We start from the raw sequence: 26,005 nt of genomic DNA, 5'->3' as shown, positions 1-26,005 counted from the left end.
AAAGTCAGACTTCTGGACTTCCCTGGTGGCGCAGTGGTTGAGAGTCCGCCTGCCGATGCAGAGGACACGGGTTCGTGCCCCGGTCCGCGAAGATCCCACATGCTGCGGAGTGGCTGGGCCCGTGAGCCATGGCGGCTGAGCCTGTGTGTCCGGAGGCTGAGCCTGTGTGTCCGGAGCCTGTGCTCCGCAACAGGAGAGGCCACAACAGTGAGAGGCCCGCGTACTGGAAAAAAAAAAAATAAATAAAAATAAAAATTTAGACTTCTGGGCCCCACCCCACACTTACTGAAGAGGAATCTCTTAGGCTGGAATTCAGAAGTTTGCATTTTTAAGAAGTTTTCCCAGTGATCTTAGGCACAATAAAGTTTAAGAATTGGTGGGCAGAAAAAATGCTCTGGGCATCCAGAGCAGGGAGCAAACAGATTTAAGCAAACAGACGGAGAAGGCAGCATATGAGTTTGTTGGTGAAGGTAGGGTGAGATTTAGACACATGGAGAAGGTGGGGAGGAGGGGGCCATAGCAGGCCTGTCTGACAGAGAATTCATGCTTGGGCTTTCACTGTCCCTCTCTGTTGTTGCCATCATCATCGCCCCCCTTGTCATCCTTTCCATCTTCCTTTTTAGCCTCCTCCCCAAACCTCAACAGTCTTTATGGGCTGAGCTCAGTAGAGCCTTCTGCTCTGGGAATAGGGAGATAGAGCCCACACAGAGGTGGTTTGGCATATATAGGACATGTACAGAGTTGACAAGTAGAGGGCACCCACTCACAGGCAGACAGGAAGGGGCAAAGATGAATATAAAGAAAAGGACACAAAATTACAAGCGGACAGGGAAGGACAGCTGCAGAATCACGGGCAGACATGTGTGCGCTGGAAAAGGACACACAAACATGGATGGATATAAGAGGCACTCACAGAGACCGATTAACAAGGTCACACACAAAGTCACACGAATACCAAGCACGGACACACAGATACAAAGGACATATGCAGATAGAGATGGACTCAGATGATGCCTCAGATCTGTGAAGGGGTATCAGATGTAGCTGGCCCCCTTAACCCACTGTGCTGAGGGGAAGGGATTAACCTCAAGTACCAGGTTCTGCCTTCCAGGGCCCTGCCCATCTTTCAGTCTCACTGCAGAGAGAGGTTAGGACCCAGGCTGGAAGGGCTAGGTGTGCTCCTGGATATGCACCTTGGTCAAGGCGAGGGAGATCACTTACTCCCTCTTACGTCACATTTATTTCAGCTCTGAGATGTTTTTAATTAGGCCTGAAGTCTTGCTTCTTTCTGGCTCGCAGCCCAATTCCGTACAGGTGTCTCGGGCCCTGGCTCTTCTTGGGATGTTTTATTCCAACTAGGGGTTTCAGTGGCTTCGGAAGCTTCATCAGTTCATTTACAGACCTCTTTCCCTTTAAGCTATTTTCCCTCAATCCGTCACCTTCCCAGACTCCCTCTCATTCCCAGCCTCACTTGCAGTTTCTAAGAGCACTACGTCTCCCATAAATCTTAGCGCCCAGGCAGCTGTTTTAGGGAACTTCAAGTACCGAAATGCTCTCCTATCCGTCTCCGTGACTACCGCGGTGACCGATGGGGCTTGTAGTTACCTAGGAATTGTCAGGAGACCAAAAAAACTACTCATCCCAGGAGTCCTCGTGTCAGAGGCGGGTTTACCTCCTGTCTTTCTCCGCACCCCTTAATCCTTCCTCGGACTCCAACTCCCGCCGTGCCTTGCGCTGAGCTCCCTGCGGCGGAGAATGGTGCTGTGGCCAAAGTGTTTTCTGGGAGTTGTAGTTCGTATATTGGTGAGACGAGGAGGAGGTGGAGTGACTCGGCGGCCATTAGCTGTGTGTAGTTGCCCGGGACTAGGAGCCTAAGTGGAGAGGGAAGGCTTATTCGGTGGAAATCAACTGTGGGCATGGGCCTCTACCGGGACTACCCCTAGAGTACGGAGAAGGCGGGCTTTTTGGTTCACCGCCCCGCTAACTAGCGGGGCCCACTAGGCCTCCGGACATCCCCGGTGTCAAGTAGGCCTCGTCTGCCGGCAAGGGCGCCCCAAAGGCGGGAGGCGCCATGTCGCTGGTTGCTTACGCCAGCAGCGATGAGAGTGAGCCGGATGAGGCTGAGCCGGAGGCGGAGGAGGAGGAGGAGACGGCAGCCCCTACACCTGGGCCCACTTTAGGGGGCTTGTTCGCTTCTCTTCCCGCGCCCAAGGGTCCGGCCTTGCTGCCTCCGTCCCCCCAGATGCTGGCCCCAGCCTTTCCCCCGCCGTTGTTGCTGCCCACACCCACCGGAGATCCCCGGCTCCAGCCTCCTCCCTCCTTGCCCTTCGGTTTGGGAGGCTTCCCTCCACCTCCAGGCGTGAGCCCGGCTGAAGCGGCGGGAATTGGGGAGGGGCTGGGATTGGGGCTGCCCTCGCCCAGAGGCCCTGGCCTCAGTCTGCCCCCCCATATCGGCGGGGCCGGGCCCCCCCTGGGGCTTCCCAAGCCAAAGAAGAGGACAGAGCCGGTGAAGATTGCGGCGCCAGAGCTGCATAAGGGGGATGTGAGTATCTGAGGAGGGCACCCCCAAACTGCCCATTGGGTTTGGGCATGGGCTCAGCTGTAGGAGGGACTTGTGGAGATTGCGAGACTCTCTCCTGTAAATGCATCCGTTGATTCCGGACCGCTGGATTCCTGGTACAGTGCGATGAATTGAGCTGAAGTTTGTCGGCTTCGGGGAGTTAGGGTATTTGTCCATGCGGGTTTCTTCAAGCTGGATTCGCCTGCAGAAGGGCCATATACCATCACCTGGCACTGACAGGCCCAGGCCTAGGGACACTTGGTTCCACTCCGCCTTGTTGCATCTTCACCGCAGCCCAGTTTTGTTTTTGTTTTTTTTCCTCTTTCTGTCTTATACTGAGAACAGCATAAAATCTGGCACCTTAGGTAACAGGAGACAGGATTCCTGAGCCCTTGCTGAACATTCAGGACTAACCTTTTCCTTTGCCTCTGAACTTAAAAGCATCAGGCTTCGGAACGAAAAGGATAGGAATCCTGGATTCTGTGAGGGGAGTTAGGGAAGAAATTGAGTATTTGGTTAGTATAGATCGTTTACCAGGCACTGGCCCTTTCCTTCAATTGTCACAGAACTCTGGGAGATAACATTCTAATTTTTACAGATGAGAAACAGGTGTCCAGTATGCATGATCTTACCTGGCAAAGGGCAGAGTGAAGATTAAGGGTTTATCTGAACTCCAGGCCTGTGCCTCAGTTTCATGGTTTAGGTATTTCTCAAGCCTAGGTGAATTAGGACATTTGGGTCCTAGAGAGGCAACCAAGCTCTTGTCGTTTTCTGAATGTTGTATCAGAAAAATTGAAGGCCTTTTCTGGGGTGAGCACTTTGGGGGATAAAGGAGACAGCCTAGGGGCAGGTAATACTTTACAGTTATTTGGAGTTCTTTCCATTCTCTCTCTTCTAAAAGGTTAATTAGGTCAATCCCTGGCTCACCTTTGGTAACCCTCTGAGAGAAGCTGATTCTTGCCCTTTCTTTTCTTCAGACTCTGCCTGGAGGCTATTTCTCCCCCCCCCACCGCCCCCCCCCCCATGTATTAATGTTCTTTTCCTCACCTCTTTCAAATCTTGGCTTAAAAGACACGTTCTCGGTGAGGACTTCCTAGCCGACCTATTTAAATTGCAACTTCCTGTCACATGCTCCTCCCCACCCCACTTCTTTTATTTTTCTCTGTAGCACTGACATCTAAAATACTATACCACCGTCTAGCATACTGTATATTTTATTTGCCTTTCTCCTTTTGCTTGTATACAAGCTCCATGAAGATAGGCTTATTGTTTATTTTATTCGCTGCCATATCCCTGGTGGTTAAAACAGTGCCTGGCACAAGCTAAATACTACCTAAATATTTTGAGTGAATGAACTCAAATGAATATGGATTCTTTATAGAAGGAGTTTCCAGAATCTCCTTTACTACCTTGTTACAAACTTTTTTTTTTTTTTTTTCTCTTTCTGTACGCGGGCCTCTCACTGTTGTGGCCTCTCCCGTTGCAGAGCACCGGCTCCGGACGCACAGGCTCAGCGGCCATGGCTCACGGGCCCAGCCGCTCCGCGGCATGTGGGATCTTCCCGGACCGGGGCACGAACCCATGTCCCCTGCATCGGCAGGTGGACTCTCAACCACTGCGCCACCAGAGAGGCCCTGTTCCAAACTTTTTTCCATATCGTTTCCCCCTTCTTTCTCACCTGAGTTTGTCATTTCTAAGTTTAGTTTCCCAGAAAGGCTTGTATTGCTCCACTGAAACTTAGTTTGGTCTTGGTTTAACCTGGAACAAAGGAAAGTCCCTGAGTAGGACAGAGGAAAACAGGTTTGTTGTTTGGGGTGTTTTCTTTTCACAATTTTCCCACCAACTTTTCTCGCAGCCTAATTGTTACATCTGGTGGAAGATGGCACTTTAAACCTGCCTCCCTCCACCCTCCACAGTGACAGTGGAAAGGCTCATTTTTAGGTCTGCAAAGGTAGCATTAAGAAAAGTTGCTGGGGGCTTCCCTGGTGGCGCAGTGGTTGAGAGTCCGCCTGCCGATGCAGGGGACAGAGGTTCGTGCCCCATTCAGGGAAGATGCTGCGGGGCGGTTGGGCCCGTGAGCCATGGCCACTGAGCCTGCGCGTCCGGAGCCTGTGCTCCGCAACCACAGAGGCCACAACGGTGAGAGGCTTGCGTACCGCAAAAAAAAAAAAAAAAAAAAAAAAAGGTGCTGGTAGAGGCTGTAGAATCTTCCATTTAGGCTGGCTGAAGTGGCAGAAAACTCTGAGGACTTCTAACTGTCCCTCCTTTGTGAGTATAATTTACTAAATTCCTGAGGTGAATCCTGATGTGGATAATTAAAATAAAGCCAAATCCTAGCCCTTAGCTGGTTCAGTTTCCCATTTTTGTTCTGTTCAAGTTAGTATTTTTGTTTTCTGAACATATAGTTCCTGGGAAGTGTAGCCTAAGAGAGTTCCAAGGTGATTAGGTGAGGGTGACTTTCGCCTTTGAAATAGTTGTGGTTCTAAGGCCCTGTGGTTCCAAGCTCTGTGTCTTGTGCTTATTGGGCTCTCAGTAAACATTTGAGTGAATGAATTAGGTTTCCTTAAATAATTTCCCTTTAGGGTTTGGTGCTGAAGTAGAAATAATTACTCTGAATTTTCATTCATTTGTTCGTTCAGTATTGAGCTGCTTCTCTGTGCCAGGAGCTAAGAGTACAGTAGTGAACATGATAGATCCTGTCACAAAAGGAGTTTATGGTCAATGTGGGGGAGACAGACAAGGAAATAGATTTTAGGTCAAGTCAGAGAAGAACCATGATAGAGCTGGTGCCATGGGAGCACTCCTCTGGGGCACTAACCCAGTTCACAGGTTGGGGAGGCTTCCAGGAGGAGTCGATGTCTAAACTTCAGAGATAAGACAGATGAGCAGAAGGTAGCCAGAGAAAGGGGCGATGGAGAGGAGAACATCAGGCAGGGGAACAGAATGTACAAAAGCCCAGAGGTGAGAGAATGAAAATGCTTTGGGGGAACCTTTTGTAAGGCACCATGGCTGGAGCGCATGGGTGGGCGGGGCAGTGATGAGAGATGAAGCTAGAGAGAAAGAGGCTGAGGCTAGATGATAATGGGCCTTGGAAACCATGCCAAGGCCTTTGTACATAATTCTAGGGTAGTGAAGAGCCCTTGAAGTCTGAGCAGGAATTCTCTGATCGCAGGGTGCTGAAAGATCTGGAGGGAGCAAGACTGGCAGAGAGTGTGAAAGATGATGGCGGCCTGGATAAGGGAGTAGCGGGGGCTGGAGAGAGCTGGAGGCTCCAGGTCTTTTTCTGAGGTAGACGTTTTAAGACTAGGGAATTGATTGGGTGTCATGGGTGAAGGAGAGGATTCCCGGCTGATCCCTTGCCTTTTGGCTCAGGCAGCTGGGAGGGTAGTGGTGCATTTAGGGAATACAGAGGCTGAGCAGATTGGGGATTAGATTTAATTGGTTACAAGTATCAGAAACCGCTCCTAGCTGGCTTAAATGGAAATGCGTCATAAGTATACTGAGGTACCTTGGAAAGGGCCTGGAATCAGGAATTGGAGATCTGTCGGAGACCCACACAGCTTCTCTGCACATTTGCTTCATTCTTCCTTGTCTGCAGACCAGTTTCCACTTCTCAACTTTTGTTGCAGGTGAAAGATGGCCACCCATACCTCCTTGGTTTTTAGTTTCTTCCTTTTAGTGATTGGCTCAGATTGACCTACAATCTCAGTCCCAGTTCTGGTTTTCCAGGGGAGAGGATATGATTGGTTTGGGTGAGCTCATCAGTCAGCTGCAGTCCGGGGACAGGGTGGTACCAAATTTCTCTCTCCAGGTGCACTGCAAAATCAAATTCAGTCAGCTTTTGACTTCTGTGAAGAATTAGGAATGACCCATAAAATGGAGAACCATCCTTTCCTTTTCCCTTTTTACTGTTCTTTTTCTGAACAGTGGTTTATTGTTGATTTTGCGGGCTTAGGGGATGCAGACTTCTAAAATTAGGATACCAAAAAAAACAAAATTAGAAGAATAAGTTTGCTGTAAGAGTTTTCTGTCATATAGTGTGCATTACAACACAAATAGAAATTTTAGGGTTATCTGGATCAGTATTACCCGTCCTTTTAGATTGTTTACCCAGGTAGTGGAAGATTTGAAGCTGTGAGATTGCAAGTTCACTAATTTTGCTCATTTCTGTTAGCCAAGTAATATAAGAGTAGACTGCGGTGGATTTAGCTAAGATTTAGCCCTAGATAGAAAGGGAAGGAGGAGCGCCCTAACACCTGTGGGGCACTTGCATAGTGTCCGACACGGTGCTGGGCACTTCAGCGACTCTGTAAGCTAAGTGTTACCCCTAGTTTACAGGTGAGGAGATAGGAATTTAGAGAGCAGAGCTAAAATCACACAGTTTGGGAGTAGCAGAAGTCGTATTTGTACCCAGGGTGTGTTCTGTTCCTTTCTATCATAGTGCCTACCAAAAAGATAGAACCACCTTGAGCAACCGGAACTATGAAAGTGATACGATGAGCAGTGCAAAAGTGGGAGAGAAAATGATGTCCTAACTGAAGGGCAGATGTAAGAACATATTTGAGACCAAAGGGTAGAGAAGTTGATGAATCTAGCTAATTGGGATAATAGCAGAGAGGAGTGTAGAAGTGATTAGAGTTTGGAGCCTGGGGGTAGGAGAGGCTGTGCTTGGGCCCTGATTTTCTTCTTGGCTCCTGGCCCTGGCAACTAGTGATTGCTTTTTTGGAGAGGGAGTCTGTCAGAACCAGAGCCTGGAAAGATAAGAGGGAGGCTGCCACGGGGAATGAGGCTCTGATAGATTAGCAGATCCCACTGGGCCTGGCTTAATGGAAAATGTCTGTTTCCGTTCTTGCTCAGCAGTCTCTGGGTGTGTGTGTCTTGTCACTCTTGGCAGCTGGAACAGAGAGGACAGTGGTGGCCATTGAGGCTCAGGCTCTAATGAGGCCAAGAAGAAATACAATACTTTCTTCTTAAGAGACACAACCGGTTTGTGTCTCTAAAACCCGGGAATGCCTGTTCTGGCCCAGCATACTTCTTCCAGCCCTGGGTGCTCCCGTATCTCTAGCATCACCCTTCTTTCTGGGTCTAATGAAACAGACCCACTCAGATCACCATTTGCTGGTCTTTAGCATTCTCTAGGAATTGACTCCACAGCCTCCATTTAATATACTCCTGTGGAAAACAGTTTGGCAGGTCCTCAAAAAGTTTATTAGAATTACCATGTGATCCAGCATTTTCACTCCTAGGTGAAAAGAATTGAAAACGGACTCACACAGATACTTGTATGCCAGTGTTCACAGCAGCACTACTCACAGTAGCCAGTAGCCAAAAGGTGGCAACAGCGCAACAGCCCAACTTATCAACAGATGGGTGGATAAACAAAAGTGTGGTATATACATGCAATGGAATATTATTCAGCCTTAAAAAGGAATGCAATCTGGTACATGCTACAACATGGATGGACTTTGCAGACATCATGCTAAGTAAAATAAGCTGGACACAGAAGGACACCTATTGTATGATTCCATTTATATGAGGTACCTAGAGTAGGCAAATCCAGAGATAGAAAGTAGAGTAGAGGTTACTGGGGGCTGGGCAATAGGGAATTATTGTTCAGTAGGTACAGAGTTTCTATTTGGGATGATGAAAAACCTCTGGAAATAGTGGTGATGGTTATACAATATTGTGAATGTACTTACTGCCACTGAATTGTACATTTACAAATGGTTAAAATGATAAATTTTATGTTATATATGTTTTACCATGATAAGGGGGAAAAAACCCAGTATACTCATGTGCCTCTCACCATCAAGGAAGTTCTTGTGTCTTAGTTAAATACTGTATTTAGGCTAAGCCCATTGCTTCTAGCTGGTTCCTGATAGAAGCTGAATTAATTTTTCTTTTAACTGCTCCAAGACAGCTGTATCCCCCCGACTCCAACCCTACCCTGTGACTGGAGGATATGTGGCACATCTCTTAGCTTTTGGCTTATTTATCTCCTCCTTTTCGGTACTCTGAACCGAAGTTTATTTTTTTGTTTGAGGTAGTTGGATAATTCCTTGCTGAGCTTTCCTTTCGCTTCCTGTTAGTTTTCATTCAGGCCCCCACATGCCCAGAAGTATTTTGAGTGGCATCTAGACCTCTTTTCATAGTGAACCAGTGAGTCCTGTGTTTCCAACCTCTTTAGTTGGCTAAAGTTAGTTCAGGGGCAAGAGGTGGTTCTCATTCTATTTCCTCACCCTCCCAATGGCCCTGGACTTCCTCTGTGGCCCTGGGTAGATTACTGAATGTCTCGGAGTCCTGTTTGCCAGCTTTAAGAGGTAAAGATTTATTTTTACCCCTCGCTCAGAGATGAATAGTCATGACTTAAGAAGTGGTTAGGGGCTCAGCACATGTTTTTGAGGGTCTTAGTGTTCTGTTTTAGGGAGTCTGTCATATTTTGTGCCCATCTTGAGATGGTTTATAATGGAGTTCATTAGGTTAGTACAAAACGTTCAAAGAAGGATGATTGTGAGTAGCCATAGCAGTTCTCTAAATCCAGAATTAATAAGGTGTTCCTAAAGTCTTTGTACAGTTTGTGTGTGTGTGCGTGCGTGTGCGTGTGTGCGCACACGCGCTTTTAAACTTAGGTTGGAAAAAATAAAACAACTTAGGTTGACAGTGTAATGGAAACAATCTGACATTTAAGGAAAAATTGAATTTTCTTCCCACAGCTGATCTGGCCTTCAGTTCTATTAGCCGTGGGACAGTTTGCCTACACTTTCAAAGTAGCCACTTTCTGTTTGTCACAGGATCTGAGAAATAAAAGTATGCTTGTACAATTTTATAAACGTAATCATCTTAAACTTGATAAAATTTTATTTTCAGATTGTTTCCATTGGACGTATTGCCTTAGATGTTAAAGTTTAAACGTGCCTGGGGACTTCATGAAAACCTTGTATACCCCATAGTGAGGTGGCTCTGTGTGGTCTGCTGGAAAGGAGAAAAGTCTTCACGGTCAGAAGACAAGGGAAATGGTCAGTAGCCCCTGAGGCAGTGGGAGTTTGGAACAGAGAGAAAAGGTCAGAAATGCTTGGGTGTTTGGGGCTTAAGCCTTATTCTTCGGTTGTGTTTGACATCTTGGCAGACCAGAGAGAATAGTAATCCTTGAACTCTGTTAAGAATTTTAGTTTACATACATTTTCATGGATAGTAGCTCATGCAGTCTTTAGAACAATGTTGTGACATGGATAAGTATTATTGCTAACTGAGGCTTGGGGGGTTAAATGGCTCTTTGGGGATCCTCCCAGCGAATGAGTGGCAAAGCTGAGATTCAAACCTGTATTTCTTTTTTTTTTTTTAACATCTTTATTGGGCTATAATTGCTTTACAATGGTGTGTTACTTTCTGCTTTATAACAAAGTGAATCAGTTATACATATACATATGTTCCCATATCTCTTGCCTCTTGGTCTCCCTCCCTCCCACCCTCCCTATCCCACCCCTCCAGGCAGTCACAAAGCACCGAGCCGATATCCCTGTGCCATGCGGCTGCTTCCCACTAGCTATAAACCTGTATTTCTGATGTTGTGCCTTGTGCTCTCGGCTGTATCATGTGGGATCTGATCAGTGTGGATCTCAGGTCTGGACACGCACAGCTCAGCTGCAAAAACGTGACAGGTGTTGCTGCAAAAGCATGGGAGCCTAAACTGATTCAGGTCCCGGTTCTGCCGTGTACTAGCAATTATTTAACCTCTCTGAGCCTTATTTTCCTTACCTGTAAAGTTGAGATAATAATGCCTACCTTGAAATTTTATTCAGGATTGAATAAAAACTTGTGAATAAATTGCCTGACACATAGTAGCTACTCAGCAAATGACTGTCCTGTCCTTTACTGCCCTTTCTCTTACCCCCATATTTAAGTACTAAGACAGATTTCTCTTTTTTTAAAAAATATATATTTATTTATTTTGTTTATTATTATTATTTTATTTATTTATTTTTGTGTGTGTGGTACGCGGGCCTCTAACTGCTGTGGCGTTTCCCGTTGCGGAGCACAGGCTCTGGACGCGCAGGCTCAGTGGCCATGGCTCACGGGCCCAGCCGCTCCGCGGCATGTGGGATCTTCCCAGACCAGGGCACAAACCTGTGTCCCCTGCATCGGCAGGCGGACTCTCAACCACTGCGCCACCAGGGAAGCCCTGTTTTGTTTATTTGTCTTTGGCTGTGTTGGGTCTTCATTGCTACACACGGGCTTTCTCTAGTTGCGGCGAGTGGGAGCTACTCTTCGTTGCAGTGCGTGGGCTTCTCATTGCGGTGGCTTCTCTTTGTTGAGGAGCATGGTCTCTAGGTGTGTGAGCTTCAGTAGTTGTGGCACACGGGCTCAGTAGTTGTGGCTTGAGGGCTGTAGAGCACAGGCTCAGTAGTTGTGGTGCACGGGTTTAGTTGCTCTGCGGCATGTGGGATCTTCCCGGACCAGGGCTCGAACCCGTGTCCCTTGCATTGGCAGGCAGACTCTTAACCATTGTGCCACCAGGGAAGTCCAAGACAGATTTCTCTTAACAGGTTTTTTTAATACTACAATTGGCAGCAGTTAGTAATTAAAATCATTGTGTACTGACTACTGTGAGGTAATATCGAACTGTAAGATAGGGCCTTGGCTGTCAGAGTAAAGGGAAGAATATGCACGTGAAAAATGTAACATTTACACAGCAAGCACAAATGAATCTTCTTAACTGGACTGTAAGTTTCTTGAGGGCAGGGACTTTTTTCATGTCATGGCACACAGGAAAATCTTTGAAGCACAGTGGGGGAAGTGGTACAGGCTGTGCCTCTGGAAACCAGTGGGCCAGGACTCTACCTGCTCCAAGCCCTGCCTGATGCCCTGTGGGCTGAGTGGGTCAGTATCATCATAGTACCTATAACCCAGCCATAGGACACCAGCTGGGAAACTCTGTCTACGGTGCCTGGCACAGTGTCTTGCATACAGTAGGTTCTGAGTAATGATGATCAAAAAGTCCTTGTAGCACACAAATCCAAAAAGGAACCTGTGGACTTCCCTGGCGGTCTAGTGGTTAAGACTCTGTGCTTCCACTGCAGACGGCATAGGTTCGATCCCTGGTGGGGAAACTAAGATCCCGCATGCCATGTGGTGTGGCCAAAAAAATAAATAAATGAAAATAAAATAGAAAACAACAACTTCCAAAAAACCCCAAAAGGAACTTGTGAGATATGAGGGTCAGTTGAGAAAGACAGGCAGAGGATTTGAGTTCTTTAGAATCTTGGAGATGAATAGGATCTTAGATTCTTGCCTAATCACCTTTGTTTACAGATGCCCCAAACCAAGGTGCTAAGAACAAATGGAAAACTTTTAAGGTTCTCAGTTTGGATATTAATTTTTTAAAATAAAATGTGAAAGCTTGCTCTTCATATGCCTTGCATCTTTTTGATAGTTGGAGATGCTGAGGAACTGGTATTGAGCTAAAAGTTTAGACATTTTTAGTGTGAGAGCTTGTATTAGAAACAATCCTGATGAGTCAGAGGAGTAACACAGATGAGCTCCCCTCTTGCTCCAAATTCTCACAGTCATCATTTGCTCGCCTTCTTCCTGGACACAAACAACTCTGTCTGGCAGACAATAGATCATACTTCGAGAGGGAATGGATTTCTCCAATGGCTTTGACCTTTAATACCTCATAGAAGAGTAGTTAACATACCACTTAATCCCAGTGGAGTTCCCCAGCCCTGTGGTTACGTTGTCTATATAAGTGGTTTTAGAAGTGAAACTGAGATTGGGTGAGATTGTGGGCCAAATCCCATTCATCTTCTAGTGGACAGATTTATAGGAAGAAGAATGGGTGTAGCTTTTTCTTTCCACCAAAGACTGAATGGGAGGAAGTAGTCTTAATTTAAAGGACTAGAAATGGATGCTAAGAAGGCTGTGCAACAGGTCTGGAGGTATGGGAATGAGTGACCGGGGGTGGTCAACGCATACCTTGTTCTCTGAAGCCGTTTGAGAGCAGGAAGGAAGCTCTGCTTTTTGGCTGGTTCTGGGGGGTGCATCTCGCATACAGAGGAGGGGCTCGGACAGGATGATGGCCCCTGTTGTCCAGTCCTTTATTTGTGCTTCATTTAATGTGGGTGCTTCTCCACTGTCCTTAAACAGTGAGGCCTTATTCCGTTTCTTTTTCTCTTAGTCAGATTCCGAGGAAGATGAACCCACAAAGAAGAAAACTGTCCTTCAGGTAAGCTTTGTGATGTAATAGAAGCCATTTCTTCTCTTCCCATATTGCTTCCTGAAAGATGGGAAATTTCCAGGTCAGGCGTAGAGCAAATGCAAGTATTGGACGACTGCCTATTGGGTATAGTTTTGTTTTCCTGATAACATCAGACCTTGTGCTTCTCTACCCTCTCCTCGCTGTTCCCTGGCTTCAGCGCACTGGCGTCTCTCCTAGAGGACAGGCGTGGTAGGGAGATGAATTGGAACTCAATTTGATTCATTACATTTCAGGTAAAAGGATTATTTAGGAACGGTAGAATAAATGGATTGGTCAAAATGTTGTTATGGAACATCTGAACTTTAAAATTATCCATCTTCTCCCTGTCTCATTTTTAACCTGGAAAAGAAACACTTAAATAGCACTTACCAGGCACTAAGTGCTGTACCAGTGTTTAACTGATTTAATCCTCCTAATAGTGCCTAAGTCATAGTGTTATTATCATCCCCGTGTTACATACAAGGAAAACGAGAGCTTAAGGAACTTGCCCGAGGTCAGACAACTAGTGGGGACAGAGCTGGGGTTCAGACTGAGGCAGTCTGACTGTAGAGTCCAAGCTCTTACCTGCTGCATTTGGCTGCTGCTCTGTCATCAAGACCAGAAGTCCTTAACCAGACAGTGTCGGGAGATGATCTTGCTGCTGTTTCCTGTTTCCCCTTGTCCCCGTGCCTTTATTCTGACTCCCAGAAGTTTCTTCCTGTTCAGCTCCACACTCGGTGATTTATACATTCTCTGACCTCATGTTGATTATATGCCTCAGGAAGAGCAAAAGCAGTTCTGCCTTGAGACTTCCCTGGGGGCGGCGTAGTGGTTAAGAATCTGCCTGCCAGTGCAGGGGGCACGGGTTCGATCCCTGGTCCCGGAAGATGCCACATGCCGCGGAGCAGCTAAGCCCGTGCACCGCAACTACTGAGCCTGCACTCTAGGGCCTGTGAGCCACAACTCCTGGGGCCTGAGAGCCACAACTCCTGGGGCCTGAGAGCCACAACTCCTGGGGCCTGCGAGCCACAACTACTGAGGCCTGCGCACCTAGAGCCCGTGCTCCGCAACAAGAGAAGCCACTGCAATGAGAAACCTGTGCACCACAACGAAGAGTAGCCCCCGTTTGTCGCAACTAGAGAAAGCCGGCGTGCAGCAACGAAGACCCAACACAGCCAAAAAAACAAAAACAGTTCTGCCTTTATAAGGTTGCTGTCTCATGATTTAGGTATATGATGCTGAAGTTGCTCCTTCCCCTGACTCTGTTAAGGTGTCACTTCCATGGCTGGGAGGTGTTAGAAGGACAAAGTCATGTGAAAGTTAGAAAGATAACTAGTGAGAGTGATGTTGTGTCCATATTTGTAGTGGGTGATGGAGGAGGAATCATGGAAGATACTGACTTGCTGAGGCTGAATGAAGCCAGTTGTTCTCTGTTATCAGAATGGCTTCCTGGAGGACGTGGACTGGCAACTGAAGAGATGAGAGGACACTGGCTCAGAAGGCACCCCAGGAGTAAAAAGCAGTCTTCCAGATGGTAGGAAGAGATGAGTGCATAGAGAAACTCTGAGCTATTAAGGCAGAGTATGGACCCAGCACTGCCCAGGGATGTAGCCATGATCCCAGATGTATCTGAGAAGTCAGACACTTTGAAGGTAGCCTGAGGATGTGCTCCACCGGCCACCTCAGTCTGCTTTTTATGAACCTGAGCCTCTGGGGTCTACCAGGCTGAAATGACCCAAATCTGTGAACACAGACAGCAGGGAGAAGAGCCCATTTTCTGGATGAACAGTTCTGCCTGGCCTGCTTGACTCAGAAGTCTTATTTTACTCATTCTGGGCATTTCTTGGCTGAGAGAGCTGAAGTACATGGGTACTCCAGGACGGTGACACAATGACCTTGTTCCATTCTCCTTTTTCAGACTGACACCTCCCTCAGCCCTGCAGTTAGGCCAAGCTGGACCTGTAGCACATGGAAAGCAGAATCCCAGAGATTCTTATGAATAATAGCAACTCTGGTTGGGCTGAGGAACGCTGGATAGGCTGAGCCAATTAGCTTACAAATTGATAAGTTAAATGCATGACTCTGGCGTAAGCAAGCTGAATATACCCCGTCTTTTCTTGGGTCGGGGAGGGAACTTCTGGCGGTATGTATGAATATCTTTTTCGGACATAGGCTTGCTCTTGACTTTGAGTGGCAATCCAAAGGAAGCAGGGAGTAGTCCCATGTTAAGAGGAACCGTTAGGACATAGAGGTTCAGTGATCAGCTGGAGAGAGCCCTGGGCTTTTTGCGAAGAAGGATGATGTATTTGCCAAATGTATTTATCATATTTGCAAAAAAATCAGAGTCAGGGAAGGCTTTGTGGGAGAGGGAAGTGGAGCTGGGTTGAGATGGATGAGGAAAACAGGGATGACATCTTACCTTGGGAGAAGCGGACAGCAGAATGGCCTGAGGTAGGAGGAGTCAAGTCCAGTTTGGATGACGTTAGTGGTCCGAGGTTAGACGGAAACAGGGCTGGTAAGATTTTAGGCTAGAGCACATATCTGTAATGCTTGTTCTTAATGTCAGTAGTATGTATCATAACATCTCACTTGTCATCTTTCTTCCCTCCTTACCCAAACCTGGGCTCACCAGGGATCCAGTGAGGGGACTGGTTTGTCCGCCTTGCTTCCCCAACCTAAAAACCTGACTGTGAAAGAGACTAACAGGTTGCTCCTGCCCCATGCCTTCTCCCGGAAACCCTCGGATGGCTCCTCTGACACTAAGCCCTCCAGACAAGCTTCTAAGACCAAGCCCTCTTCTCTCGCCCCTGTTGTGGGCACCACAACCACCACTCCATCGCCCTCTGCTATCAAGGCTGCTGCCAAGAGTGCTGCCCTGCAGGTGACGAAGCAGATCACGCAGGAAGAGGACGATAGTGATGAGGAAGTAGCCCCTGAGAACTTTTTCTCCCTCCCTGAGAAGGCCGAGCCGCCTGGAGTTGAGCCATACCCTTACCCCATTCCCACTGTCCCTGAAGAGTTGCCTCCAGGCACGGAACCAGAGCCGGCCTTCCAGGACGATGCAGCCAATGCCCCCTTAGAGTTCAAGATGGCAGCAGGCTCAAGTGGGGCCCCTTGGATGCCTAAGCCTGGGGATGACTACAGCTACAATCAGTTTTCCACGTATGGCGATGCCAATGCCGCTGGTGCTTACTATCAGGTGGGTAAGAGGCATGGAGGGCAGGCCAGGGAATGTTGGAGTACGGCCGTCAGGAGAGCTTTGAGCCAGTGATACGGGCTCTGTGGCATCACTTTGGCTGAATTAATGCATCTTCTGGTGTCTTGGTTTTCCTGTACCTGTCAGGCCTCAAAACATACTGCCTTTATGCTAAGTCTTGTAGTCTGATAGGTTGAAACATAATTGACCCGTTTATTCTGAAAACAAAATGTCATTGTAGGAGCTGATGAAAGGTATAGGGAGAAAGTGGAAGAGGAGCAGTCTCTAGTCTTAGAGATCCCAGGTAGCTTCTGCAGATGTGAGTGAGGAGGATAAGTGAACTGTGGCATAGACTCCTAGACAGCAGTGAGTCCAAGAAGAGTTCTGGAGGCGGGGAGTGCTGAGGAGGACTGCAAGGGCGAGGAGGGACTGTGGAGGACAGGAGGGAATCTGGAGAGTTGAATGCAAAAGGGAATAAGGAGAATGGTGAGAGGCCTCGACTGAGTCACAGGAAGTTGAAGGGACTGAGGCAAGTCCCTGGAAAGAAGATGCTGGAGGACCATAGTTTGGGCAGAGATAGAGAATGGGGTTTGAGGGTGGTTTGGAGTTTGAATCTCAAACTATGTGAGTCTATTACTTAACTGCCTCTCTGAGTCTCAGATTTCTCAGCTCTAAAATGGGAAGAATACTAGCAACTTCAGGGTTGTTAGGTAGAATTACATTGGTTTAGCGTGCTGCCTGGAACATAGCAAATGCTCAGTAAATGGTTATGATAACTTTTTATTCAAATGTTATTTGGAAGAGCGGTTTAAATTGTTCTATGTGGCCTCAGAGAGTGAGAATATATGAGGCCAGGTTGTAAATAGGTTTAAGAAAGACTTTTCCAGTGGTCAGAGCTTCCTGAGATGGAGAGGGCTCCCAGGAGTTCGAGGACTCACGGCAGTGGTGGAGGTGGAACAGAGGCCTCTGGCCGGTCCTGTGGCTGGGCAGCTGTAGGAAGTTTTCCTGCCAGCATGCGATGGTTTCAAGACTTCAGTCTTCTTCAGCCACTGTGATTCTCTGAATGGTCAGTGTTAATCTTATCTACAGTCTAGGCAGTGGGCTTTGAAGGCACTCTGTTCTGATCAAAGACCTTGAGAACTATTTGCCGTTAAACCTTGTTGTATCCTGTAGGCTGATCAGGGACAATGCATCTCCCCCTCAAGGTTGTTAGAAGGAAGGAGGAACATGAGTGTTTTGATCTCTTTAGCAGGAGAAAAGAAAAAAAAAAATCTAAGAAACCACTAGTTTACATCCAACAAATGAGTATCAGTTGGAATTCTGTATGCAGTTACGAACATTATTGGGGTAATCTGTGCAAATTAAAGCACTTTAAATACACTAGGGGGCCCTGCAATTTAAATGTATGTTATTATCAATACTTTTAATGAAAATTAATTACTCTGGGTTTTTATGTATTATTTTTATTCAGAATTAAACCTTTATAGCTCACTATAAAGTGAATGTTTTTAGAGGAGCATTTCTTGGAGTTCTGGGCAAAGGTGGAAGAATTAGGAAAAAGTGCAGGCAGGGAGGAAACAGTTTCTCAGCCCTGTGGCTGCCTGACTCGGCCACAGTAGGGGCCTTGCCCTTGCCTTCACCCCTCTTCCTCTAGGGTCCATAACAACATCTGGACAGCTCACCTCTAAAGGGAAATCATCAATTCCTGAACTGAAAATCTGGTAATGCAAACCTGGTTTCAAACCTGGTTTGTTCCCAGCTTTGTAAATTCCATACCACCCTTGTAGGGGTTGATTTTTATCCGAGATCTGCAACCTCCCTGCCTGTTTCGGTGATCTCCTGTGTCCAGGGTGCTAGATAGGACGAGGAGCGTGAATGGCATGCCTCACACCTCTCACCTCTGCTCACACTGGATTCTGCTGGGGTCTTACGAGCAGGAGCAGGGCTGAGGCGCAGTAGAGGTCAGGAGTGGGAACCACTCTTGGGAAGCGGCCAGGGGAGCAGGGGGTAAATTGAAGCCAGAGAGAACGTCTTTATTTCTTACCTCTCTTCCCTAAAAAATATCCGTCTGGATGGTGCAGATGAGAAGAAAGTGTGGTTCTTGAGTTATAGCGTAGGTCCTTAGGATCTGTGCTTTTACTGGTCCATTTGAGGGTCTGTAGTGTGGGTGTGGGTGTCACCACTGCCTCTTTGATGAGGGTTTTCTTTGTCCCCTCTCCACTGTGCCCTCAGTTGGTGTGTTTTTTTCCCTCCTTGACTGCAGGATTATTACAGTGGTGGCTACTATCCCGCACAGGACCCAACTCTGGTCCCCCCACAGGAAATTGCCCCAGATGCCTCCTTCATCGATGACGAAGCAGTAAGTTAACAAAGCACAAGTGACCATCTTTAACCCCTGGTCACCAGGTTTCAAATCTGAAGCTAAAGGAAATTCTTTCTTTTTTTTTTAAACTACATTCACTTAGGATTAGGTTTGGCAACATATAATTGAGAAACTTCAAGTAATACTGGCTTATGTAAGGGAAGTTAACTTTTTTCTTCATAAAAGAAGGCTAGAGGTAGGCAGGCGAAGGCTGGTATGGCAGCTCCACAAAGCTGTCAGGAGTCCAGTCCCCTTCTGATCATTACTTTGCCCATCCCTAGGTTGTGGCCTTTATTCTTAGGGTGAGTGATAAGAATAAGAATGGGGCTTCCCTGGTGGCGCAGTGATTGGGAGTCCGCCTGCTGATGCAGGGGACATGGGTTCGTGCCCCGGTCCGGGAGGATCCCACATGCTGCGGAGAGGCTAGGCCCGTGAGCCATGGCCGCTGAGCTGCGCGTCCGGAGCCTGTGCTCCGCAATGGGAGAGGCCACAACAGTGAGAGGCCCGCGTACCGCAAAAAAAAAAAAAAAAAAAGATTAAGAATGTAGCTAAGTCCACTGCCATCATTACTGCCTACCAGGCAGCAGAGTAGAGAAAGAAAGTCATCTCCCCTTTTAGGAGACTTCCTGAAAGTTTCTAAGAACACTTCCCCTTCTGTCTTACTGCCTAGAACCTGGTCACATGGCCATATCTAGTTGCAAGGAAATGGAGTCTTTTCGCTGGGTGGTAATATGCCTAGCCGAAGTGTTGGGTTCATTCATACTAACGGAGACAAGGAGAGTGGATTTGGGGAGGGAACAGCAGCCACAGTAAATAACCCTGTGTTTCACATCACTGTGTTCCCTGCTGCTGAGCTTTTCCCCAACTCAGCACAAGGGAAGATGAAAACCCCATGTCCTGCGGCCATCTGGTCATGTTCAGGAGATAAAGTATTCCATCTGTAGGGAGGTCACAGCCTATTAGGAGTGTGTTGGAGAAATTGGGGATTCTACCTCTTTGCATGCAAGTTCTTATAAAAATAATTTTCATCTCACCTTTTCACAGAAAGATGTGCATCCCTTTGCAAACTTCTGTCTGTGGTTAATACTGTGTTCATCCACCTCCCTGTGTATATCCTCCTTGACAAGTTCAGTAGTTAGGCCCTTTTTGTTTTAAGCCTAGGAGGCAGCAGAGAGCTCATCCAGTGGCAAAAGTCAGCTTCTTATGGGTAGAGTGACCCCAGGAGGCCTTGCTAATGCTCAGACCACAACCTGGGTTTCATTGCAGGTTTCCGAGTGTTATTGAATTTAATTCCCCTTTGCTCACACTCCTTCTAGGCATATCTCCTGGTGACTTGTGGTGTGATTTTTTTTTTTTTTGAGGAGGAAAGAGTAGCAGTCTCCTAGAAAATTTGCCAGGTCTTTTTTTGAGGCTTCCTCTCTCCCCATCTCTACGTTCTCCTTCTCTCATGTCTGGTCTGTCGTGCGGTCTGCTGATTTGGTGATACTGAACCAATGCGAAGGAACAGACATGTTAAAAGAACCAATTTTTAGAAGAGAAATCCTAAAATTTTTTTTTTTGTACCGTTAATTTGAAAATAGTATGCAGTCCTTTTAGGCAGATACAATTTATAAATAATTTGAATACAAATTCATATCAGTGATTCTCTGCACTCGCTTATGTTTGGGAATACATTTTGGCCTTCCTTTCCCTGAGGCCAGGAGAACCTCTGAGAAGTAGCCTTTCACCTGGCTTTAAGGCCACTTGGTAGGTGGCACGGTGAAAGGACATACTGCATAGAGAGAATTAAGGGTGCAATGGAATTGGGGAGGCCCAAAACCATTCCATAAACTCTGGATCCTTGGTGACATCTCCTGACCCCCTACCCAGACCCCCCACTCCTGAATTTTTTCCCCCTTTTCCAGTTTAAGCGGCTGCAGGGCAAAAGGAACCGAGGGAGGGAGGAGATCAACTTTGTGGAGATCAAAGGTGATGACCAGCTCAGTGGGGCCCAGCAGTGGATGACCAAGTCATTGACAGAAGAGAAAACCATGAAGTCATTCAGCAAAGTAAGTGGGAAAGGTCTAGTGGGTGGCCAAAGCAAAATCTGACCCCCAAACCCCATTGTTACTGTCCCAGCACCTTTAGCAAACACCTGTTCCCCTTGGTACTGGAGTGTACACCAAGCCTCCCAGATAGAGCTCCCGCCTTTCAGAATTTGCAGCACTTTGCTCTCCATCTGGGTGGTGGAGTCTGGTTACTGAGATTGGATGGTTGAAACACTTTCCTAACCTGCAGTTGGGAAGATCTCTGATATGTGTGGCTCCTTCCCTGGCTGGACGGGATCCATAGCTGCTCTTCCTTCTCTCTGCAGTCATATCCCTCTCTCCATTCTGTTAAGTTGGGACCTGGCACAGCACATCTGTGAGGTGTGGGCACAACAGAGCCTCAGAAGCCCTGGGGTCCTAGGTGCTGAGTGTACATGTCCTTCTCTCTCCTTTCTTTCCATTATTTATTGTAGCCAGCTGTAGTCTTTTCAGATGCTTTATGCCTCACATTTCCCACACCACACTCCTACCTTCTCTCTGCTAGTTTTCTTCAGTCAGTATGATGAACATCTCTTCACCTAGTAGCTGAGTACAGCAAATGTGGACATTTATGAGCCTGCCACAGGGGGGAAAATGTGGGGAACCCTGGATTCTAGCCGAGCACCAGTAAGGCCAAGGTCGGGCATTTTATTCCCTTCTCTATCCATTTTCTTTGCTTTGTTCTGTGGCCACAGATGGCCATCTGAGCCCCAGCCATTTGTTTTAACTGAATGTTGGCGGCCATACAGGACAGAGCAAAGGATTGTGGTTAGATCAGCATAGATCCATCATTGTTTACTGGAAAAACCACTTAGGAGAGCATGCTCTACTAACTGTGGGTCGAGAAGCATCATCACATAGTAATAGCTACTGTTGTCAGTGCTCACTGTGGGCCAGGAATGGAGCTGGATGTTTTATGTTTGTCATCTTTAACTGTCATATTAAATGATATTAAATAGCATCAAGGAATTGGAGTTTGCTGTTTTCCCAGGTCTGAGGTTTTTTTCCATCATCTCATTGTATTGAGCTAGATTGAAAAAAAAGGAGAGAAAGATACAGTTCCTGTCCTTGAGGGGTTTACAGTGTAGTTGAGAAAAAGAGATTTAAGGACACTTGAGTGTAAATGATTATGGTGCAAATTGATTACATAAGTGCTGAGGAGACTCCAGAGAGGAGTTTTGGGAGTTGGGTGAGGCTGATTAGGAAGCTTCTAGTCTGAGACAAGACTGGCAGAGGACAGAAAAACCGCAGAATGAAAGCCCAGACCAATATAGACTTTGACAGTAAATCACTTGCATCAGTTTGGTTAGGGGTTCAGTGCAGTTACGGGTGGAGGCTGGAAGATTGGAGAGAGGTGGGGTGATGGCGAAAATCTAATTCCAGGGAAGTTGTTTGTTGGCAGTTACTAGAATGAGGGACTGGGGTTTCAGCCAGAGGTGATTGATGGGAGAGAGCTTGGTAAGCAGTAGGTAGGAGATAGGCTAGACATCTGGCCTGACTGGGGAGAGGTGAACAGAGATGAAGAGGGCCTAAAGGGGAGATGGGCAGAGTGGGTGGTGAGAGAGTCTGGAGGGCGGGAGGAAAGGAGGGAGGAAGGTCTCCTGGACCCTGGCACTTCAGCTGTTTTAGACTGACTGCAGGCAGTAAAGCTGGTATCAAGTGCCCACTGTGGGCAGAACACCATGCTTGGTGCTGGGGGTGGGGTGGGGTTACTTACCAAAGACGTGTAGTAGACAGTCCTGACCCCATAGGATTTCCAGTCTAATGGGGATGTTAGCTGGCTATTTTAGGCAAGTAGTCTGAGCTTGGGAGTTTTGCATAATGGCTTTAATAAAAATTACTGTAAGTATACAGACATAAAAACAGCTCCAAGCTGACTTTTCCCCCCTAGGATTTGGGCTGTGTATAGTTGGTTTCTTAATGCCCAACCTTGCCTCATTGGGGCACGTGAGAAACTTCCACTTTTCTTTCAGTGGGTTAATGATTGTTTTCTTCCCTTGCAGAAGAAAGGTGAGCAGCCAACAGGCCAGCAGCGGCGGAAACACCAGATCACATATCTTATTCATCAGGTGAGAGGGCTGAGGGCCCTGGCCTGCCAGGCAGGATCCCTGTAAACCTGGGGATTTGAAGGCTGAGATCTAGGCTAAGAAACTTCCAGCAGGCACCCTCCCCAGTTCTCCGTACGGCCACTAGGTGGGGATGTGTCCTTCAGAATTCTCCTACTCTGCATCAGTCTCACTTTAGATAAGACTCAAGTACAGGTGCTTGGAATAAACTCTGTAAGTGAAAATTCAGATATTCAAAGCATAAAGGTAAGCGGGGAGTGAAATGGTTTATCACAGGGTTCTTTCAAATAGCAAGTTTATCTGATAATTTAAAAAACTTTAGGGACTTACCTGGTTGCGCAGTAGTTAAGAATCCACCTGCCAATGCAGGGGACATGGGTTCGAGCCCTGGTCTGGGAAGATCCCACATGCTGCAGAGCAACTAAGCCCGTGCGCCACAACTACTGAGCCTGCACTCTAGAGCCTGTGAGCCACAACTTCTGAGCCTACATGCCACAACTACTGAAGCCCGTGCGCCTAGAGCCCGCGCTCCGCAACAAGAGAAGCCACTGCAGTGAGAAGCCCGCCCACCGCAATGAAAACCCAATGCAGCCAATAAATAAATTTTAAAAAATTAAAAAAAACTTTAAAGAAAAATTGGTTCACCAACTTTTAGCAAAACATCCACCTCGTGAGGAAGTTGGTTTTATTTATGTTCTCCATTTCTGTGGCAGGAAACATCATTGCAAATAATTCAGAATTACAGATAATCCAGAATATCTTCTGGAATGAGAATATGTCTTGGTATTTATTTGATAGGACCTGGCAGCTTTCAAATATTCACTGAATCACTGAATATCTTTTCGAGACCTACTGTACTAAATGCTGTCAAGGGTGCAGACAGGAATAAGACTCTTTCCTGGCCATTTCCCTGGGGAGTGTATATGCTGGTTGGTGATTTCCGTGGCAAAACTTGCTTTCGTTGTTCTTATCATATTTTCACATTCCTTTTCAGAGACTCCTTTGTACCCTTACCCTGTCTTATTGTTTGTAGGGAAAGAATTTGAGGGTAGGGTCTTTCAAAATTGTTTTAAATTTATTTTTTAATTATTTGTTTTTGCTAGCTGCTCCCCTGTAGGGTCTTTTTTTAAACCCAAACCCTTAGCACCCCACCCCATTCCAGGGGAAATGAGCAGGTATCAGCTAGCTTGTGGGAGTGGGGTTGAGGAGCCCCATTTCTAGGGTGGCGCTTGTACCTTCCCAGAATGCAATGTAGAGCCAGGAGTTGTTGCAGTCAGAAGGAGAAAGCATTAATTCTAGTTCCTTCCAGTCAGTTTTTCACAGCTTCAGTTTATACTTGAAAGCGGTGTGAATTTCTGGGGTACCATATACACTGTATTGAACACAACAGCAAACTGTGGCTCCAGACTAAGTTATTATTGGTTGGTGTCCTGTTTTGACCTGTCCAAGTCTTTGAGGCTGTCCTCTCCCACTTGGCTAGTTAGGTATCCAAGGTAGCCAGTTGTCTTTCTTTCAGATGCCAGATTCAGTTTCTCATTTGTCCATTTCCCACTTGAGCATCTCAGTTTTAATTCTAGCTGATGAAGGACCAGGATTCTTGAGTCTTTATTCTGCTTAAACCCTATTAGCTCCCCAAAGAGATGGTTTTTCTTTGCTTTCTCAGGGTCTTCCCCTTCTGCTTGAATAAGGGAAAATTAAATCTTTCAAGGGATTTGCTTTTTCCACCTAATTGTTTTGATGGGAGAAAGGCTCTATTTTTTATTTTTTAAAATATTTTATGTAACACTATTCTAAATATACATACCAATATTATTAAATGAAATAAGTGAAAAAAAAGATGTTGGGGGTAGGAGTTTATTAATTTTTTTTTTTAATTTATTTTTGCTGTGTTGGGTCTTCGTTTCTTTGCGAGGGCTTTCTCTAGTTGTGGCAAGCGGGGGCCACTCTTCATCACGGTGTGTGGGCCTCTCACTATTGCGGCCTCTCTTGTTGCAGAGCACAGGCTCCAGACGCGCAGCCTCAGTAGTTGTGGCTCATGGGCCTAGTTGCTCCGCGGCATGTGGGATCCTCGCAGACCAGGGCTTGAACCTGTGTCCCCTGCATTAGCAGGAAGATTCTCAACCACTGCGCCACCAGGGAAGCCCGGGAGAAAGACTTAAATTGGGAAGTGCACAGAGGCAAAAGAAAAATATTTCTCAGAACCTTAGTGTGACTCTCCCCTTGCCCCTTCTTCCTCGCATAGGCTAAGGAGCGGGAGCTGGAACTGAAGAACACCTGGTCGGAGAACAAGCTCAGCCGCCGGCAGACCCAAGCCAAATATGGATTCTAGGGCTGTGGACCTGACTGCCCCCTGGATCTCCTGCTGCCCAGCTGGCCGGGCCCCCAGCTTCGTCTCTGGGACCCCAGCTGTTCCAAGCCCAGGATCTCCTTCCCTGAGGACCCAGCCCTCGCCTCTGCGAGAATGAACATATTTGATAGATTTTTCTTAACAAAAGTTAGAAAATTCAGCTCCTTTCTGTCTTGGAGCTAGCAGAGACTCAAGTGATGCCTCAGAAGGGGTTCTGAGTTCTTGGATGGGAGTTTTGCTCTCTGTTGGGTGTGACGAAATGTTGAACCCCTCCATCTTTTTTTTTTTTTTTTTTTTAAACCAGGGATGTCTGTTGAAATAAAACATTCAGTCTGACAGATGCTGCCTGCCCTGACCCTTTCCTACTTTTAAGTGAGGTCTCTTTTTTTGGACCCTTCTCATTTGTTATCCTGTCTTTGGATCTCAATATTTACTTTGTGTAAAGCAACCTCCAAACTATCGTGAGCTGCCTTATGATTACTTTGCATCTTTTCTGAGTACTCACCATCTAAACTGGGGTCATGGCCATTGAAGACTCTAGGAATTGTACCAACAATTTTGTATGGGACAGGGGCCTGTGATCCCAAATATGGAAAGTGTTGCTGATCTCGGGTATCCCTGAAGACTGGGGGAAGTCAAGGAGATTGTTTCTGTGACATGAAAGAGTTGTTGGACATGAAAAAGTGGTGAAATGCCTGTCCCTCAAGATGAGTCAGATTTATACTGGTTGTCATCGACCTGGGCTGGTTTGGAAGCTTTGCATAGAGCTTGGGGGCTAGATAGATCTTGGAGATTTCTGGACTCCTAGCTTTTTGCTTGAGAGGGAGGGGCAGGTTGGGTGGGTGGATGGATGGGAAAGGGAGGTGGCAGGGTCTGTGACTTGAGTTAGCTGTAGGGCACTGTGGTGCCCAGGAGCCACAAGATAGGTGGCATGATTCCTCCTCGGAGCAAGGTTCAAGTAGAGATGGAAGATACCGGGTATCGTTCACCAAGCAGCATGCAAATCCTACTGTAGACACTACTGAAACCTGTTGCTGAGGATACTGGGACTCCAGTAGGGCTTGACTGCAGTGGCTTCCTGCAGGAAGGGACTGTTAAACTCCTGCAAGAAGAAAAGCCTTAGGTGCTAGGCAGAGCAGTGTTAACTGGACAAAGATGCCTGACTCTAGTCGTT

General features: G+C 46.9%; 1 protein-coding gene across 1 annotated transcript; it reads left to right on the top strand.

The window, feature by feature from the left end:
- The first annotated feature begins 1,813 nt into the window (after positions 1-1,813).
- Positions 1,814-25,286, top strand: PRCC (proline rich mitotic checkpoint control factor). Its single transcript, XM_030842284.3, has 7 exons — positions 1,814-2,542; positions 12,735-12,782; positions 15,427-15,993; positions 18,254-18,349; positions 20,257-20,400; positions 22,422-22,487; positions 24,727-25,286. Exons 1-7 carry the CDS (start codon positions 2,072-2,074, stop codon positions 24,811-24,813), a joined length of 1,479 nt encoding a protein of 492 aa, XP_030698144.2. The 5' UTR covers positions 1,814-2,071; the 3' UTR covers positions 24,814-25,286.
- Positions 25,287-26,005: the final 719 nt, after the last annotated feature.

This window comes from Globicephala melas, chromosome 1, assembly GCF_963455315.2.
Source record: "Globicephala melas chromosome 1, mGloMel1.2, whole genome shotgun sequence".
Lineage (NCBI taxonomy): Eukaryota > Metazoa > Chordata > Mammalia > Artiodactyla > Delphinidae > Globicephala > Globicephala melas.
This window is presented reverse-complemented; position numbering and strand designations above follow the sequence as displayed.

What these genes read in the sequence shown, in the direction of transcription:
- PRCC (XM_030842284.3), top strand. Translation starts at nt 2,072, where the DNA reads ATGTCGCTGGTTGCTTACGCCAGCAGCGATGAGAGTGAGCCGGATGAG. An exon ending in CAGAGCTGCATAAGGGGGAT is followed by an intron (nt 2,543 to 12,734) that starts GTGAGTATCTGA and finishes TTTTTCTCTTAG; the next exon opens with TCAGATTCCGAGGAAGATGA. An exon ending in TCACATATCTTATTCATCAG is followed by an intron (nt 22,488 to 24,726) that starts GTGAGAGGGCTG and finishes TTCCTCGCATAG; the next exon opens with GCTAAGGAGCGGGAGCTGGA.